The sequence below is a fragment of the Manis pentadactyla genome, chromosome 4 (assembly GCF_030020395.1).
Source record: "Manis pentadactyla isolate mManPen7 chromosome 4, mManPen7.hap1, whole genome shotgun sequence".
NCBI lineage: Eukaryota > Metazoa > Chordata > Mammalia > Pholidota > Manidae > Manis > Manis pentadactyla.
Genome location: NC_080022.1, coordinates 96,200,452 through 96,215,729, shown reverse-complemented (window position 1 = coordinate 96,215,729; position 15,278 = coordinate 96,200,452). Strand labels below are relative to the sequence as shown.

At 44.4% G+C, this 15,278-nt stretch overlaps 2 protein-coding genes across 4 annotated transcripts in view; both read left to right on the top strand.

Annotated features, from left to right (window-relative positions):
- The window catches only part of HIPK1 (homeodomain interacting protein kinase 1), a 45,496-nt gene extending 35,394 nt beyond the window's left edge, over positions 1–10,102 (top strand). For all 3 annotated transcript variants that reach the window (XM_036923387.2, XM_036923386.2, XM_057500516.1), the window contains exons 12-16: positions 5–187; positions 598–801; positions 2,289–2,530; positions 4,186–4,316; positions 5,411–10,102. In XM_036923387.2, the coding sequence (XP_036779282.2) occupies positions 5–187; positions 598–801; positions 2,289–2,530; positions 4,186–4,316; positions 5,411–5,899 (1,249 nt within the window). In that variant the 3' untranslated portion in view covers positions 5,900–10,102. The remainder of the gene's footprint in view (positions 1–4; positions 188–597; positions 802–2,288; positions 2,531–4,185; positions 4,317–5,410) is intronic.
- A 1,620-nt stretch (positions 10,103–11,722) lies between these two features.
- Positions 11,723–14,482, top strand: OLFML3 (olfactomedin like 3). The gene is made up of 3 exons (XM_057500524.1): positions 11,723–11,914; positions 12,610–12,895; positions 13,205–14,482. Exons 1-3 carry the CDS (start codon positions 11,807–11,809, stop codon positions 14,023–14,025), a joined length of 1,215 nt encoding a protein of 404 aa, XP_057356507.1. The 5' UTR covers positions 11,723–11,806; the 3' UTR covers positions 14,026–14,482.
- Positions 14,483–15,278: the final 796 nt, after the last annotated feature.

The following is a 15,278-nucleotide window of genomic DNA, read 5'->3' as shown; positions in this document are numbered from 1 at the left end:
TCAGGAGTGGCCACTCTCACGGCAGCCAGTACAGTGCTATCATGCAGCAGCCATCCTTGCTGACTAACCATGTGACACTCGCCACTGCTCAGCCCCTGAACATTGGTGTTGCCCATGTTGTCAGACAGCAACAATCCAGTTCCCTCCCTTCAAAGAAGAATAAGCAGTCTGCTCCAGCGTCTTCTAAGTAAGTCTCTGTGAGAGCTGATAGGTTAAACCTGTGCCAGTTTGAGAGACATGGTGCCAGGCATTTAGAGTATTGTGGTCTAGATTCTTTTAGTCTGAAGCAGCAAGTAGCTGCCAAATTGAGGAGGAGCTAACCTTTTCATCTGAGCATTGCCCACTTTACAGAGTGAAATTTAACCATGGGGTAAAGGGCATACAAAAATGAAATTTATGTGGTATTTTGGTGTTCTTGTCCCTGAAAACTCTCTGGCTGGAGTGGTTCACTTATTTTTTATTAGAACTTTTGTAGTACAGTGTATTGACTTAATGATTAGGTAGAATCAAAGAGTGAGTTGGAAAGAGTTCTGGGGTAAAGATGTATAGTTTTGGGGCCAAGTACTGAATAGTCTTTCTTGTAACCTTTTTCTGCAGATCCTCTCTGGATGTTCTGCCTTCTCAAGTCTATTCTCTGGTTGGGAGCAGTCCCCTCCACACCACATCTTATAATTCCTTAGTCCCGGCCCAGGATCAGCATCAGCCAATCATCATTCCAGATACTCCCAGCCCTCCTGTGAGTGTCATCACTATCCGCAGTGACACTGATGAGGAAGAAGACAACAAATATAAGCCCAATAGGTAAGACAGGTGAATGGCTACCTGGCTTGTCGGCTCCTACCCTGGTCTTAGAGTGTTGGCTTCAGGCCAGTGGCCCAGTTTTGGCTATGAAAGGAACAACTAACAAAGGGTATTTTGGAATCATGGCCTTGGATGAGTAGGCCAAACACTCGTTTCCATAAGTGAACATTGTCAGGTTTTCTCTAATACTATATATGCTCATTAGCTAAGTTAGTCTTTCAGATACATTATATAGAAGGTGTATATTAAGTTCTCTGGCTTGGAATGAACGTTATACCACAGACATGGTCCCTTGCGTTTAAGGAACCTTAGAAAGTCTAAAATCAGGTACCTTAATAGAAACATATAAACAACGGTTAATTGGAATAAGCCAAGTAGATACAACATTACTTGAAAGTCATGTAATTTCTTAATCTGTGAAGGCTTCTTTGAAAGAGGTACAACTTTAAGTAGGACTACCTTCTTTACCCCCTTTTGCTGAATGGTCTGAAGGCTTAAGAATTTAAGTACCACATTATTTCATTTTATTGCAGCACGTTAATCCAAGTCCTTAACTGCGCAGTTAACTAAGAGAGGGTGGATACGTTTAAGAACTGTGGTACAACGCCTCTTTCTTGGTGTGAACATAGTCATTTGCCTTGGTTGTTCTCTGTTGTATTCTTCATTGGGCTTTGGGTGATGCTGAGACATAGAAGAGGGACTAACCCTGCTTTTACCAAAGGAGGTGGGATTCACACATGAAAGTAACTTAGGAGACTTTACAGAACCATATATAAATGAAGTTGAAATCAACTTGAATAAGTTTAGAGTGAAGGGTAAATTTAGAATGAAGTTCTTCAAAATGGCTATTTACAAATGGTAAGTAGTTAAAAGTGTTCATTGAAATGATATGGGGATGAGAAAAAGTAAATTCCCAGTGAGGAAAAGAGGCATGGCAAAATTATGTAACTAGCAAGATTGCTGTGACTGAAACCAAGCCTGTTTAAAATAAGGAAAAACTAAAGTTAGTAAGGTGGGGATAAGTTTGTGAAGGAACTTTTTAAAAAAAACATGGTGAGAAGTTTGATTAGAAATAATAAAGAACCATTTATATTATAGCAGGGTGATATGAAAATGAAGTCATATTTGAAAAATATTATTGAAATAACTGAATGGGAATGGCTGCAGGGCAACATGGAATAGTTGTTAGAGGTGTGTTCTCTGAAGTCATTCTGTCCTGGTCTAAGTCCTGTCTTCATTGACCTTAGGCAAGTTGCTTCAGGTTCCTCATCTGCAAAATGGGCATAATAGTAGCTACATCACAGAAATGTTGTGAGGGTTCAGTAGGTGCGTGTAGAGTGTGAAAGTAGAGGATGCGTCAGTTCTCAAGCTTGCTGTGCTGCTGTTAATACTGCTACTGTCATTGTCACCGTTATGGAAAGACCGGAGATCATGGAAGAAACACTGCTAAAAGGGGGTTGAATTCTCATGTGTTTTCTTTTCCTCAGCTCTGGCTTGAAGGCAAGGTCTAATGTCATCAGTTATGTCACTGTCAATGACTCTCCAGACTCTGACTCTTCCGTGAGCAGCCCATATTCCGCTGATACTCTCAGTGCTCTCCGGGGCAACAGCGGGCCCCTCCTAGAGACGCCTGGCAGAGCGGTGGGGGACGGCACTGGCACCCGCACCATCATTGTGCCTCCCCTGAAAACTCAACTAGGGGACTGCACTATAGCAACACAGGCCTCAGGTGAGTATCTTCACAGTTCAAGTTGAAATCTTCTTTGATGTATGTATCCTTAATATGTTGCTATAATCTACTTATGCCAATGCTATAGACCAGTGGCACAGATTTTCTTAAAAATTACTCAGTTAAGAAAAGAGTTCCTTGTGATGTGAAATTATTTTTGGCCATCAGTTTATCTTCCTATGTTTATTTTGCTTGGATTAATAATAAAGTGAGTTTGTAGTCCCAGATACACTCACTGTGAATGAGATGGATGGACAAGACATATGTTGTATGACAGAGAATTAGCAGGCACTTTTTTTTTTTTTTTTTTTGCCACAGGTGATTCAAATTTGACAATCTGGAAGTGGACAAGAACTGATAATATTAAAAATGACTGCAAAGGTTTTTTTTGGAAAACAATATGTACTTAAATCTTTTCTCACCCATAATCATAGCAGTGATGTTTTTGTGGATTTTACTATCAACCAAATTACCTCCATCTTTTTTGCTCTGTTAGATGATGGACTTAGGCTCCCTGGTTCAGTTGTTGGGTAATGACAAATGCAGTAACAAGTCCCCAGTTTCCCTGGCTTGACATAGTAGGGGCTGACTTCCTACATCACTTTCCAGTGCAAGTGTTCTATGCATAGGCCTACAGTGAGTTAAACATCAGAGCCTCGGAATCCTCAGCGTCCGAAGTGGAGAAAGGCAGTTTGGAGGAGGCACACACCTTTCTTAATATCTGTAGCCTAGGAATAGTGAAAACTATTCATATGGCCCCATCTAGAGGTGGTATAGTCCTAGACTAGACAGCTGTCACCCAGTGGCAACTCTATATACTGAGGGAGGGGGATGTGAATTTTTGGTGTTGGTATAGCTATCTCTACCGTACTTGTGTTAATTAGTGGTTTACTGTGAATTAGGTTACTGCCAGAGATATAAACAGGGCTGTGATTTCAGGGTGTCTTACTAAGTTTCAGTGTCGTTCTCCTCCTCAGAAGTAGGTAACTGTACCATTGTAGGCCAGACAAAACTTCCTGATGCCAGGCTACTGAACATTATTAGAAGCTCTGTCCACTGTTGAGTCCAAAGAATACTCTGGGTCCAGTTACTCCACAAGTCACTGAATAAATACTCTAATTTTCCTAGTGGACCATGGAAAGAAGCAAAATTTTGAAAATTGATCTTAATTATATTCAACTGCCCTGCAGTTTCTTAGAAGACAGTGAGTTCCCAGCAAGATAAAATCTTGTCTTCCCTTAAAACCTCTTGACCCTTAAGTGCCCAATGTATTACCAGTCTCTTACTCAGCTTCACATTGTCATTTCTATACTTGTTTAATCCCTTCTTATATAAAACTCTGGGCTCCTTGGGGGTAGGGCCTTTGTGTCTTACTTGTGTTTGCATTCACAGTAGTACCTTACACATTACAGGGGATTAGATAATATTTACTTAACATGAACCTTTTGAAGATACTTTATGGAGCTTTGTAGCAAGATAGAAAATGAATGGATAATTTCTGGTATAAATGTAATGGAAGAAATAAGATACACATAAAACCTTATCTCTTGCAAACCTCATACAGACGTAGACTGATTAAGGTGATACCACCTGAGGTTTCCCTCAGTGACACTGAGCTGATGTCTACTCTTAACTAAGGCCTGACCCTTTTTTAGGTCTCCTGAGCAGTAAGACAAAGCCAGTGGCCTCAGTGAGTGTGCCGTCATCCGGATGCTGTATCACCCCCACTGGGTATCGGGCTCAACGTGGGGGGACCAGTGCAGCACAGCCACTCAACCTTAGCCAGGTAAGTGTGAGGGGCTGCTGCCTTCTGTTTGGGGCCTCCCCTATTGTTATTCTCTGGAGAACCCTGCTTCTGGCTGGACAGCTGAATAAAGCCAAATGAAGCCCCTTTGTGTCAAACAGTTCGGTGTTCTGTGGCCTGCATCATACCTGCATGTGCTGTGTCTCTCCATTCCTTCTGTAAGTGTGTTCAAGATGTATATCTCAGGCTTTCCATCAGACCTCCCTGATCTATCCTGGAAGATTTTAAAGAGATGTCCAGAATTTAGAAAGAGCTTAGGATGCTTTAGTACATGCTTGGTCCTATACTGCTGCATGCTTTGAGACCAGATTCTTTTCCTTTATCTCTCAAATTGTAAATATTCTGAGCTTCATACTGATTACTTCAGGTAAGAGACAGTGATAAACTTTCTGGCCCCTTCCTCAACTGGTTCTATATGTTGCCTGAGTCTGGGATTTGGGGCTCTTCCCCCATAATCTGATCTTCCAGTGGGGTGGGGAAGGTCACTGTTCTGTTTGTGTTCACTCTTTCTTCAATTAAAATTCTAGTGTTTGTGTGGTATCTACCAGTAGTGAGAAAGTGTAAATATGAAGTAACTCTGTCATGCATGTGTGTGTGTGTGAGAGAGAAAGCATATGCAAGCAAAATGTAAATTCGAGTTAGTGCGTGTGTTTTAGGATGCACAATTCAAGAGGGATGTGAAGAACTTAGAGGAGAACAAAAGAAAACAATGTCAATAAAGACAGGTTAGGAAAAATTCAGATTCACTGATGCCAGAATAGGGTGAGTTGAGGCAACAATTATTACTTTCAGGAGGGGGTAACCCTATGAACTCTTGATTCCCCCTTTCCTCTGCCTACTTAAGAGCAAACTGCTGCTATCTGTGCCAGGTTAAGATCTATTCTGCCAAGAGGCAGGGGATGGATGACTGCCTTCTAAAAGCATTGCCAGTCTGGGAGATTATGTGCTATGGCAGCCCAGAGCAGCACAAGTTAGAACCTCAGTTCTCAACTTGGCCTTTGGTGCTCTGAACCAGAGCACCTCTGGTTCTCGGGATCCTAACCTCAAGATCCTCACTTCCTTCTTCCTCCTTCCAGAACCAGCAGTCATCGTCAGCTCCAGCCTCACAGGAGAGAAGCAGCAACCCTGCCTCCCGGAGGCAGCAGGCATTTGTGGCTCCGCTCTCCCAGGCCTCCTACGCCTTCCAGCATGGCAGCCCCCTACACTCAGCGGGGCACCCACACCTCGCTCCAGCCCCTGCTCACCTGCCAAGCCAGCCTCACCTGTATACATATGCTGCCCCCACTTCTGCTGCTGCATTGGGCTCCACCAGCTCCATTGCTCATCTCTTCTCCCCGCAGGGCTCCTCAAGGCATGCTGCAGCCTATACCACCCACCCTAGCACTCTGGTGCACCAGGCCCCTGTCAGTGTTGGGCCCAGCCTCCTTACTTCTGCCAGTGTGGCCCCTGCTCAGTACCAACACCAGTTTGCTGCCCAGTCCTACATTGGGTCTTCCCGAGGCTCAGCAATTTACACTGGATATCCGCTGAGTCCTACCAAGATCAGCCAGTACTCCTACTTATAGTGGGTGATCATGAAGGAGGAGGCCCTGAGTTTTAGTACTGGGCTGTATGATGAACTCCTCCCATGCCCTCTCTTGAAACTCCTTAGCCAACACCTTGTTCTGCAGGGGCCACTGAACCAGAAGGTTTTTCTCTGGGGAACCTGTGTCAGCGTTGACTGCATTGTTGTAGTCTCCCAAAGTCTGCCCTATTTTTTAACTCTTTATTTTTGTGACAGCATTTTTGGTATTTGGAAGAGTTCAGATGCCCATCTGCAGTTACCAACGAAGGGGAGATCACTCTGAAGTTACCTTTGAAAAATATTTTCTCTCTGACTTGATTTCTATAAATGCTTTTAAAAATTATTTAACTTTGTTTTATTTTAATTGCTGGTCAGAGGAAAAATGCTGATAGGAGGACTTGAAATCTAGTAACAAGTGAGAAAAGAAAAATTACTTTTTGCTTGCTTAAAAACCAAGACTTAATTGCCTATTTTAAGAGCGGCTTACACAAGTCTGTATTTTACTATCAGGCATTTCTCCTCAAAATTTTACCTTTGTTTATGGTACATTTAAACTTATAGTATTTTAGTTTTGTTTCATGTCACATTATACTTAATAGGTAATTGTTATTTTTGTAAAACTGGTTCCACATGACTGTGTTACTTTTGGGATTCTCAGATGCTCTTGTATTTATTGTAGTGTTAAAAAAGGCAGCTCACCATTTTGCTGGTAATTTAGTGTGAGAGAATCCATACCTACCATGAAAGTACCAGGTATGCTTTTTAAATGAAGCCCCGTGCATTCTTTCTAAATTATCTTTAAAAAGTCCTTCTCTTTCTGATTCAGCTTAAATTTTATTATTGGAAAAGCCATTAAGGTGGTTATTATTGTATGATGGTGGTGGTTTTATTATATGCAAAATCTCTCTGTATTATGCTATACTGGCATTGATGAGCTTTGCCTAAAGATTAGTATGGATTTTCATAATACCCTTCTCTCTCTTTGCCTCATCTCTCCCTTCTGTTCGATGTGGTTTATTTGGGGAGAAAACTAAAGATTCTCAGACCAGATAAGAGCGTTATGTATAGCTTTTATACTTTAAAGTAGCTTCCTTTGTATGCCAGCAGCAAATTGAATGCTCTCTTATTAAGACTTATACAATAAGTGCATGTAGGAATTGCAAAAAATATTTTAAAAATTTATTACTGAATTTAAAAATATTTTAGAAGTTTTGTAATGGTGGTGTTTTAATATTTTGCATAATTAAATATGTACATATTGATTAGAAAAATATAACAAGCAATTTTTCCTGCTAACCCAAAATGTTCTTTGTAATCCAGTGTGTAGTGATTACACTTGAATTGTGTATTTAGTGTGTATCTGATCCTCCAGTGTTACCCCGGAGATGGAATTGCTGTCTCCATTGTATTTAAACCAAAATGAACTGATACTTGGTGGAATGTATGTGAACTAATTGCAGTTATATTAGAGCATATTACTGTAGTACTGAATGAGCAGGGGCATTGCCTGCAAGGAGAGACCCTTGGAATTGTTTTGCACAGGTGTGTCTGGTGAGGAGTTGTTCAGTGTGTGTCTCTTCCTTCCCTTTCTCCTCTTTCCCTTATTGTAGTGCCTTATATAATATAATGTAGTGGTTAATAGAGTTTACAGTGAGCTTGCCTTAGGATGGACCAGCAAGCCCTCGTGGACCCTAAGCTGTTCACTGGGATTTATCAGAACAGGATTAGTAGCTGTGTCGTGTAAATGCATTGTTCTCAGTTTCCCTGCTGACACTGAAAAATAAAAGCAGCTTTTCTCCTTTACCACCACCTCTACCCCTTTCCATTTTTGAGTCTCAACTGAGTTCTCACAGAAGCATTTTCCCCATGTGACTCTCTCACTGTTCATTGCTACTTGCTTCTGTGAGAATTTGGGAAGCAGGTGAGAGGAGTCAAGCCAATATTAAGCATGCATTTTTTTTCTTTTTTGTAAGTATGTGCAATCACCTTTAGAATGATGTGTTTTTTCTTTTTTTCCTTTTCCCATGTGGCAGTCCTTCCTGCAAATAGTTGACATTCCTAGTAAAATATTTGCTTGTTGGGAAAAAATATAAAATAGATGTGTTTATACCAAAGAGCCTGTTGTGTTGCTTACCATGTCCCCATACTATGAGGAGGAGTTTTGTGATGCCGCTGTCGACAGGGAACTCATGGAAAGGTTTCTTCGCCGGTGAAGAACTAGGAAGGAACCAAAGCCTGTTGAGTCATTGGGCTTTTGAAGTTTCTTTCTAACAACTTGTATATTCTTGGGGCCCTTCAAACTGTGAAATTGTCTGTGTACTCTTAGCTCCTACATGGATCTGGGTCAAGTTAGAGGGTAGTGGGGGTGAGGATGTTCCTGCCCATAAAAGATTTGGGGGAAAAAGGTTAACCCTAAGGTATAGAAGTGTTCCACCTGAATTGAAAATGGTATATTTGAAGGATAAGTCTAGGATTGGTTCTTTGTAAGATGGTGTCAAGGAGGTGCAGGATGGAGATGGGAGATTTCATGGAGCCTGGTCAGCAAGCTATGTACCAGATTGGACACCGATGAGCTGTCAAGGTATTCGGAGTTTCTTCATTGTAAGGAGTAAGGGCTTCCAAGATGGGGCAGATAGTCAGTACAGCCCACCAGGAACATGTTGGTGTTTTCTATTTTTTTTATCATTGTACTGAGTTGTGTCTTCAGTGCTATTGGTCAGGATGCCCGAGCAGATTAGTTTCTGTCACTAGCGTTGTGCAGTTTTCTGGTCAGCGTGTGTGATCTTTGTGTCTCCTTTTTTGCCAAGCATATTTGGATTTTCTTGCTCAAAGGCAAATCTGGTTTCTAATGGAACCAGTTCTGTTCCTGGTATCTCCTCCACAAGGGATAATATTTGTTGTTTTTGTAAAATGAGATGCAGGGATAGAAATACAAAACACTCCTGCCCCTCAGTCCAATAAATATATAATTTAAGATACGAGTCTTAACTTCACAGGGAAAAGACAATGCCAAGAGCTTGTATTGTTACCTTAATATCTTACTAGCAGTGTTTGGCTTTAAGAATTTTAGAGATTTTCAGTCTTTGTCTGCAAATTGGCATTTTCGATTTACTAAGATAAAAATTCACTTGTGTCTGCTGAATGTGTGTGTGCTCAGTGTGACTTTAGATTCCATCCCTCTTCCGGCCCTGACCGGGAGGGGAAAGCCCTATATAATGAGTGATTTGAGTCACTGGCCTGGGTCATAGAGGCCTGACTTCAGACCAGTTATAGGGTTTAAGTCCTTTAAGAATTTGCATTTCCAGCTTCTCCCCTTCAGGGTGAGAGAGAAAGTGGGGAAGGGTTAAGTACAGCCACTTTGGGCTCCTCAGGACACTTGATCACTCTGGAGCTCTTACTGTCTCCCAGGAGGTGACAGTACTGTCAGTGCTCTGCTAGCCACCAGCCCCAGGAATAAGAAATCCATCTCAAACAGTTCTGGCCATCCATCGTCCTCCACTAGAGGGGCCAAGCTTGACTGCCCTCAGCCGGGCAAGCACAGTGATGTGTGTTTTATTCAGCATTATTATGCAAAAACCCACTGTTTAGGATGGTTTGTTTTAGGGTGGGAAGTGAAATTGCCTCTCAGTGATAGGAATGGCCCAAGCCTGCTTCCTGTTTTGATTTTTTTTTTAACTGATGGATGGTACAGCATGTCTACATGGTTGTTTGTTGCTAAACTTTATATAATGTGTGGTTTTACTTCAGCTTGAAAAATAATCTCACTACATGTAGCAGTACATTATATGTAATGTTAGTATTTCTGCTTTGAATCCTTGATATTGCAATGAAATTCCAACTTTATTAAATGTATTTGATATGCTAGTTATTGTGTGCGATTTAAACTTCTTTTGTCTTCTCCCTTTTCTTGTGTGCTTCCTTTTACAACAAGCCTCTAGAACCAGTTTCTGAGAATTACTGAGCTATGTTTGTAATGCAGATGTACTTAGGGAGTATGTAAAATAATCATTTTAACAAAAGAAATAGATATTTAAAATTTAATACTAACTATGGGAAAGGGTCCATTGTGTAAAACATAGTTTATCTTTGGATTCAATGTTTGTCTTTGGTTTTACAAAGTAGCTTGTATTTTCAGTATTTTCTACATAATATGGTAAAATGTAGAGCAATTGCAATGCATCAATAAAATGGGTAAATTTTCTGATTCACATGGTTGTTTTGACTTTTGTTATAGGGGCACAAAGGGGATCAACAAAGACATTTCAGTGTGGCTAAGTACATTGTATCTGAACATTAGTAAATGTATGAAGACAAGTTCTTTCTTCATACAAACCTCCACAGTAGAAATGAACAGGGGTTGGTTGGGAACACTTTCTGAGAATGGAGTGTCCTGGCCCCTAACATAGATCAGCTGGATCTGGCCCATTGAAAGAGGCAGAAACTTCTGATACAGGGTGATTAAAGTTTGTGTCCTAGCGTGTTCCACCAACAGCTAAAGCAGCAAGTGAAAATAAGAATTACCAGAAGATGATGCTATTTCTCCCTCCTTTCAAGCTGCACTGTTAGAACCTTAGTCCTTTTAGAGAAGGAGCACTTCTGATCAGATTTCTCATGGTTTGAAAGTGAATAAATCGTCTCCTGATAAGGAATTAGAGATTTGGCTAGATTAATCACTGCAGCTCTCTGAATAAATGCTGTATTTGACTTCTTCTGACATGTGTTTCAGGCGCAGTCTACCTTACAGTGGCTGTTAATTAATTTTGCTCCTGCAGTCATAGATGGGATATAGAAATGAGAAGCACTTAGAAATGACCTGTTGGACTGTAATCAAGGGAAATTATCAGTAATCTGTTATTTCCCGTAAGTAAGGATGTCAGAGTACATTTATTTATTTAGACTGCAACATGATATTTTTCAGATTTTTTTTTTCCTCAAATAAATGAATGAATGTAAAGTTAGGGTGAACTTGCTGAATAACCTCCAGTTTTGGTAATAATATACATATAAGCTTTCGGGCGAAGGAAAGCCATACAGAAAGGCTCTTATTGTCAATCTCACTTCCAGGTAATCAAGATTAATTTACTAAATCATCTTTTTTTTATTTTAATTGCTTTTATCTCAGTTAATAAATTTTTATCTCTTCCTTAGGCTAGATCAAAGGGATATGGGATAGCCCCTAAGTAATTGGGTAGTCTGTGGGGAAATCTACATTTTAATGATGAAAATCCCTATAAATTCAATCCACTTGGCTTGCTTTGGTGGAAAACTTTCCACGTGAGGTGGTCTAAAACCTTGGTTTCCCTGTTAATCCAGATGCTTAGCACAAGATGGCGCCAATGAGCTATAGAAGAAGGTTGTACAGACAACTGGCTTTTTTCCCCCCACCTCTTCCTCTCAAACACCATCTTCGCTGCTTCCAGCTTTCACAGAACACAGCAGAAAACAATCCATGCTATTATTGCTAGGAAAGGGAAGGAATAATGAAGGATGTTTCTTAAGTCAGCAGTGGAAGCATTCTCCTAAAACACAGGGATAGAGCTTGCTGAATTTACTCTGGGGTCTCTGCCTCCCACTACTAGCTCCTGCGTGACTGCCCAGAAGGCCTCTGACTTGGGGTTTCTGTCTTCTTTCCCTCTCCTGGGGAGCCTACAGCCTAGGCGGGAAGTGGTTAAGGCTTCTGGCTGCTCCGCATTAGGGCCATCTGTGTTTGATCAATCCAGGCAGAATGAGGGGGTGGGGGTTGTAAAGAGACCATAAGCATTCCAGAGTAGTGAGAGAGACCCAGAGACCCAGAAAGAGGAAGGCCCCGCCCCCACCCCGCCTCCAAAGCTACCCCCCAGGCGTGAGTGGAAGCGGCCGACTGCACACAACTGCACACTCTCTACTCTGGCCCCTCTTTCCCGCGGCCATGAGGCCCTGGGCACCTCTCCTGTTCCTTTTGCCGTGGGTGGGGCCCCTCCAAGGACAGCAGCACCAGCTCGTGGAGTACCTGGAGCGCCGGCTCGCTGCCTTGGAGGTGAGTGGCTCCTTCGCTTCCAGCCCAGGCTGGAAGGACTCTGGCTGTTGATTCACCCCATTTGTTAGGGACCTGGGGAGTGACAAGATAGGGCTCCGTAAGAACCTGCAGAAAACTCCATCTTTTAATAAGATCCTCCAAATTGCAAGCCCTCCTCTGTCTCCACATACATAGAGCAATTCCGGAGCAGATAGACTGTTGTGTTCTACTCCTGGGATGGATGGAATAAGTGGACAGAGTGGAAATGAGAGCGAGGATTGTGGGGACACCCCTCAGGACAAGCTGATGATTCTGTTAAAGTTGGGAGTTCCCAGAGAATCTGCAACTTTCTGCCTTTTTAATAGTTTGAAGTCGGTAGCCTCTTAATTCCCAAGAGGAGATTTGTAAAATGGAGCAGAGACCCCTCCCTTCCCTCATGCACTTAGACCGCCCGAGGAGCCCGGGCAACTCAGTGGCACTGCTCACAGAGGAGGCTGGAGGATGTGATGGGCAGGATAGGGGCCTAGGTGAATCTGAGCCTGGCTCTTCACGCAGTAAGCATTCCGCATACCCGTTTCCTTTCTGTGGGGCTTGGAGGAATGTTGACGCCTGGCTGAGTTTGGGCTTTTTCCCCATTCCTGACTCCAGCGGTGGGCCTCTTCCTGCCTGGGAACTGTAACCCTTCAGCCCTCCTTCCTGCCCCCCCATCCTGGCAGGAACGGCTGGCTCAGTGCCAAGAGCAAAGTAGCCGGCACGCTGCTGAGCTGAGGGACTTCAAGAACAAGATGCTGCCATTGCTTGAAGTAGCTGAGAAGGAGCGGGAGGCACTCAGGACTGAGGCTGACACCATCTCGGGGAGAGTGGACCGTCTGGAGCGGGAGGTCGACTATCTGGAGACCCAGAACCCAGCTCCACCCTGTGTAGATGTTGATGAGAAGGTCACCGGGGGCCCTGGCAGCAAAGGCAAGGGCAGAAGAAACGAGAAGTACGATATGGTGACAGGTAAGGGATCTGAAGGCAGGCCCCTGACACTCTGGGAGCTGGTGTTCTTCCTCGGTTCTTTTCCTTTTTCCTCCTTATCCTAGTCGCCTTAGGCTCTGTCTTCTGGAATCTGCTTTAGGGAAATATCTGTAATGACAGGTCCATTAAGGCGAGGTTCTGGGGATCCAGGCCTCTGGGGTCCTGCCCCCCATCCTCCATAAGAATGAAGGTATCCACTGTTCTCCAAACGGCCCGCCCCAGGGGTTATGGCAATGGGCTTCTAACTCTTGCCTGTATTCCTTGCCCTGTGCTTTTCTCCTTCCCCACCAGACTGTGGCTACACAATCTCTCAGGTGAAATCAATGAAGATCCTGAAGCGGTTCGGTGGTCCAGCTGGTCTGTGGACCAAGGATCCAATGGGGCCAATAGAGAAGATCTACGTGTTGGATGGGACACAGAATGACACAGCCTTTGTCTTCCCAAGGCTGCGTGACTTCACCCTTGCCATGGCTGCCCGGAAAGCTTCCCGAGTCCGGGTGCCCTTCCCCTGGGTAGGCACAGGGCAGCTGGTATACAGTGGCTTTCTTTATTATGCCCGGAGGCCTCCTGGAGGACCTGGAGGGGTTGGTGAGTTGGAGAACACTTTGCAGCTCATCAAATTCCACCTGGCAAACCGAACAGTGGTGGACAGTTCAGTGTTCCCAGCAGAGGGTTTGATCCCCCCGTACGGGCTGACAGCAGACACGTACATTGACTTGGCGGCTGATGAGGAGGGCCTTTGGGCCGTCTATGCCACCCGGGAGGATGACAGGCACTTGTGTTTGGCCAAATTAGACCCACAGACACTGGACACAGAGCAGCAGTGGGACACACCATGTCCCAGAGAGAATGCTGAGGCTGCCTTTGTCATCTGTGGGACCCTATACGTTGTCTATAACACCCGCCCTGCCAGTCGGGCCCGCATCCAGTGCTCTTTTGATGCCAGTGGCACCCTGACCCCTGAAAGGGCAACGCTGCCTTACTTCCCCCGCCGGTATGGTGCCCATGCCAGCCTCCGCTATAACCCTCGAGAACGTCAGCTCTATGCCTGGGATGATGGCTACCAGATTGTCTATAAGCTGGAGATGAAAAAGAAAGAGGAAGAAGTTTGAGGAGCTAGATTTGTTTTCTAAATCTCACCTCCACGCATTTATATCCCCACCAAATTTCCTCTGTAAACATGGACAAGTTGTGGTTCAAATCCCATATTTTTAGCCAGTGGTAGCCAAATTCTCACAGCCCTGTCACCTCATATGGGACTCCAGGTCCCGAGTAAACCTTTCGCAGTGAAAAGAGACAAGGCCTTAGTGTTCATTCCTTCCCTCCTGCCCCATGTCAGTGAATTCCAGGCCAAAGACACCTGGACCCAGATTTCTGACCCTCGTATGGGGGTAACCCAGCCAACAGGCAGCAGACTGTTTCTTGGCTCAGGACGAGTTGGGGACAGAGAGGAGCAGAAGGAGACTTTCAACTCTATCTTCTCCTCCTTCTCCCTTCAGGCCCTGAAGAATGGGAATTTCTCCACATCCTTTTGTATGGCAACACTTTGCATTAAACAGAAAACCCTAAGGGCTCCTCTCCCGTGTGTATTTGGGGTGGCCCTCAAGTCAGATTTCTCCCCATGACCCTCCGCTTTCCTCCTCCAGTCCATCCCTACTCCTCAAGCCACGACAGGGACTTGGCTGGGCTCCCTTGCCAAGGGAGGGGAGGCTTCTCTAGTTACTGGTTTTATCCTGACCCGCCTGGGGAAGCTGCCTGACTTGCCACTTTAGGAGCCTGGGCGAAAGGCCTCCCCCCACACCCACCTCTCCTCTGCAGTAGCCCTCCTAGAACTGCCAGGGGCCTCCGCCCCCTGGCGGGGGGGCTGGGCCAGCAGCAGGGCTGCCCATTCCAATTCTCAGAGGTTTGAACCAGAACACGGATTTTAGTCTCATTGAAGTCTAGAGTGGAAACCAGAGCGTTGAACACGTGTTTTCAGGAAGAACTTTATAGGTTTCATCTCTGAAGTGGACTCTGCCTCCAGCCCAAACCCCACTCCCATCTCTGGCAACAGCTGCTCCCCAGGGCCAGGTTGCACAATTGAGCTTGGTCTGAACCGCTCGGATTTTCCTGCTGCCACGGTGTCTGCGGTTTGGGCAAGGGAGAGGAGAATGACCACGGCTCAGATGTTAGTCTTACCAGTTTCCCAACACATCCCTCTTGCCCCTCGCCACCCCTGCCTCCCCACAGCAGCCCTGGAACCTGGCTAAAGTCTGTCCGGGAGTCCTGGAAACTTAACCCTTCCCTGCTGAGTGCCCTGGCCTCTGGTTTGGAACTGCAGAAGGCCATCTGAAAGGGAGAGAGCACCAGAGAGGAGAAACCCTGG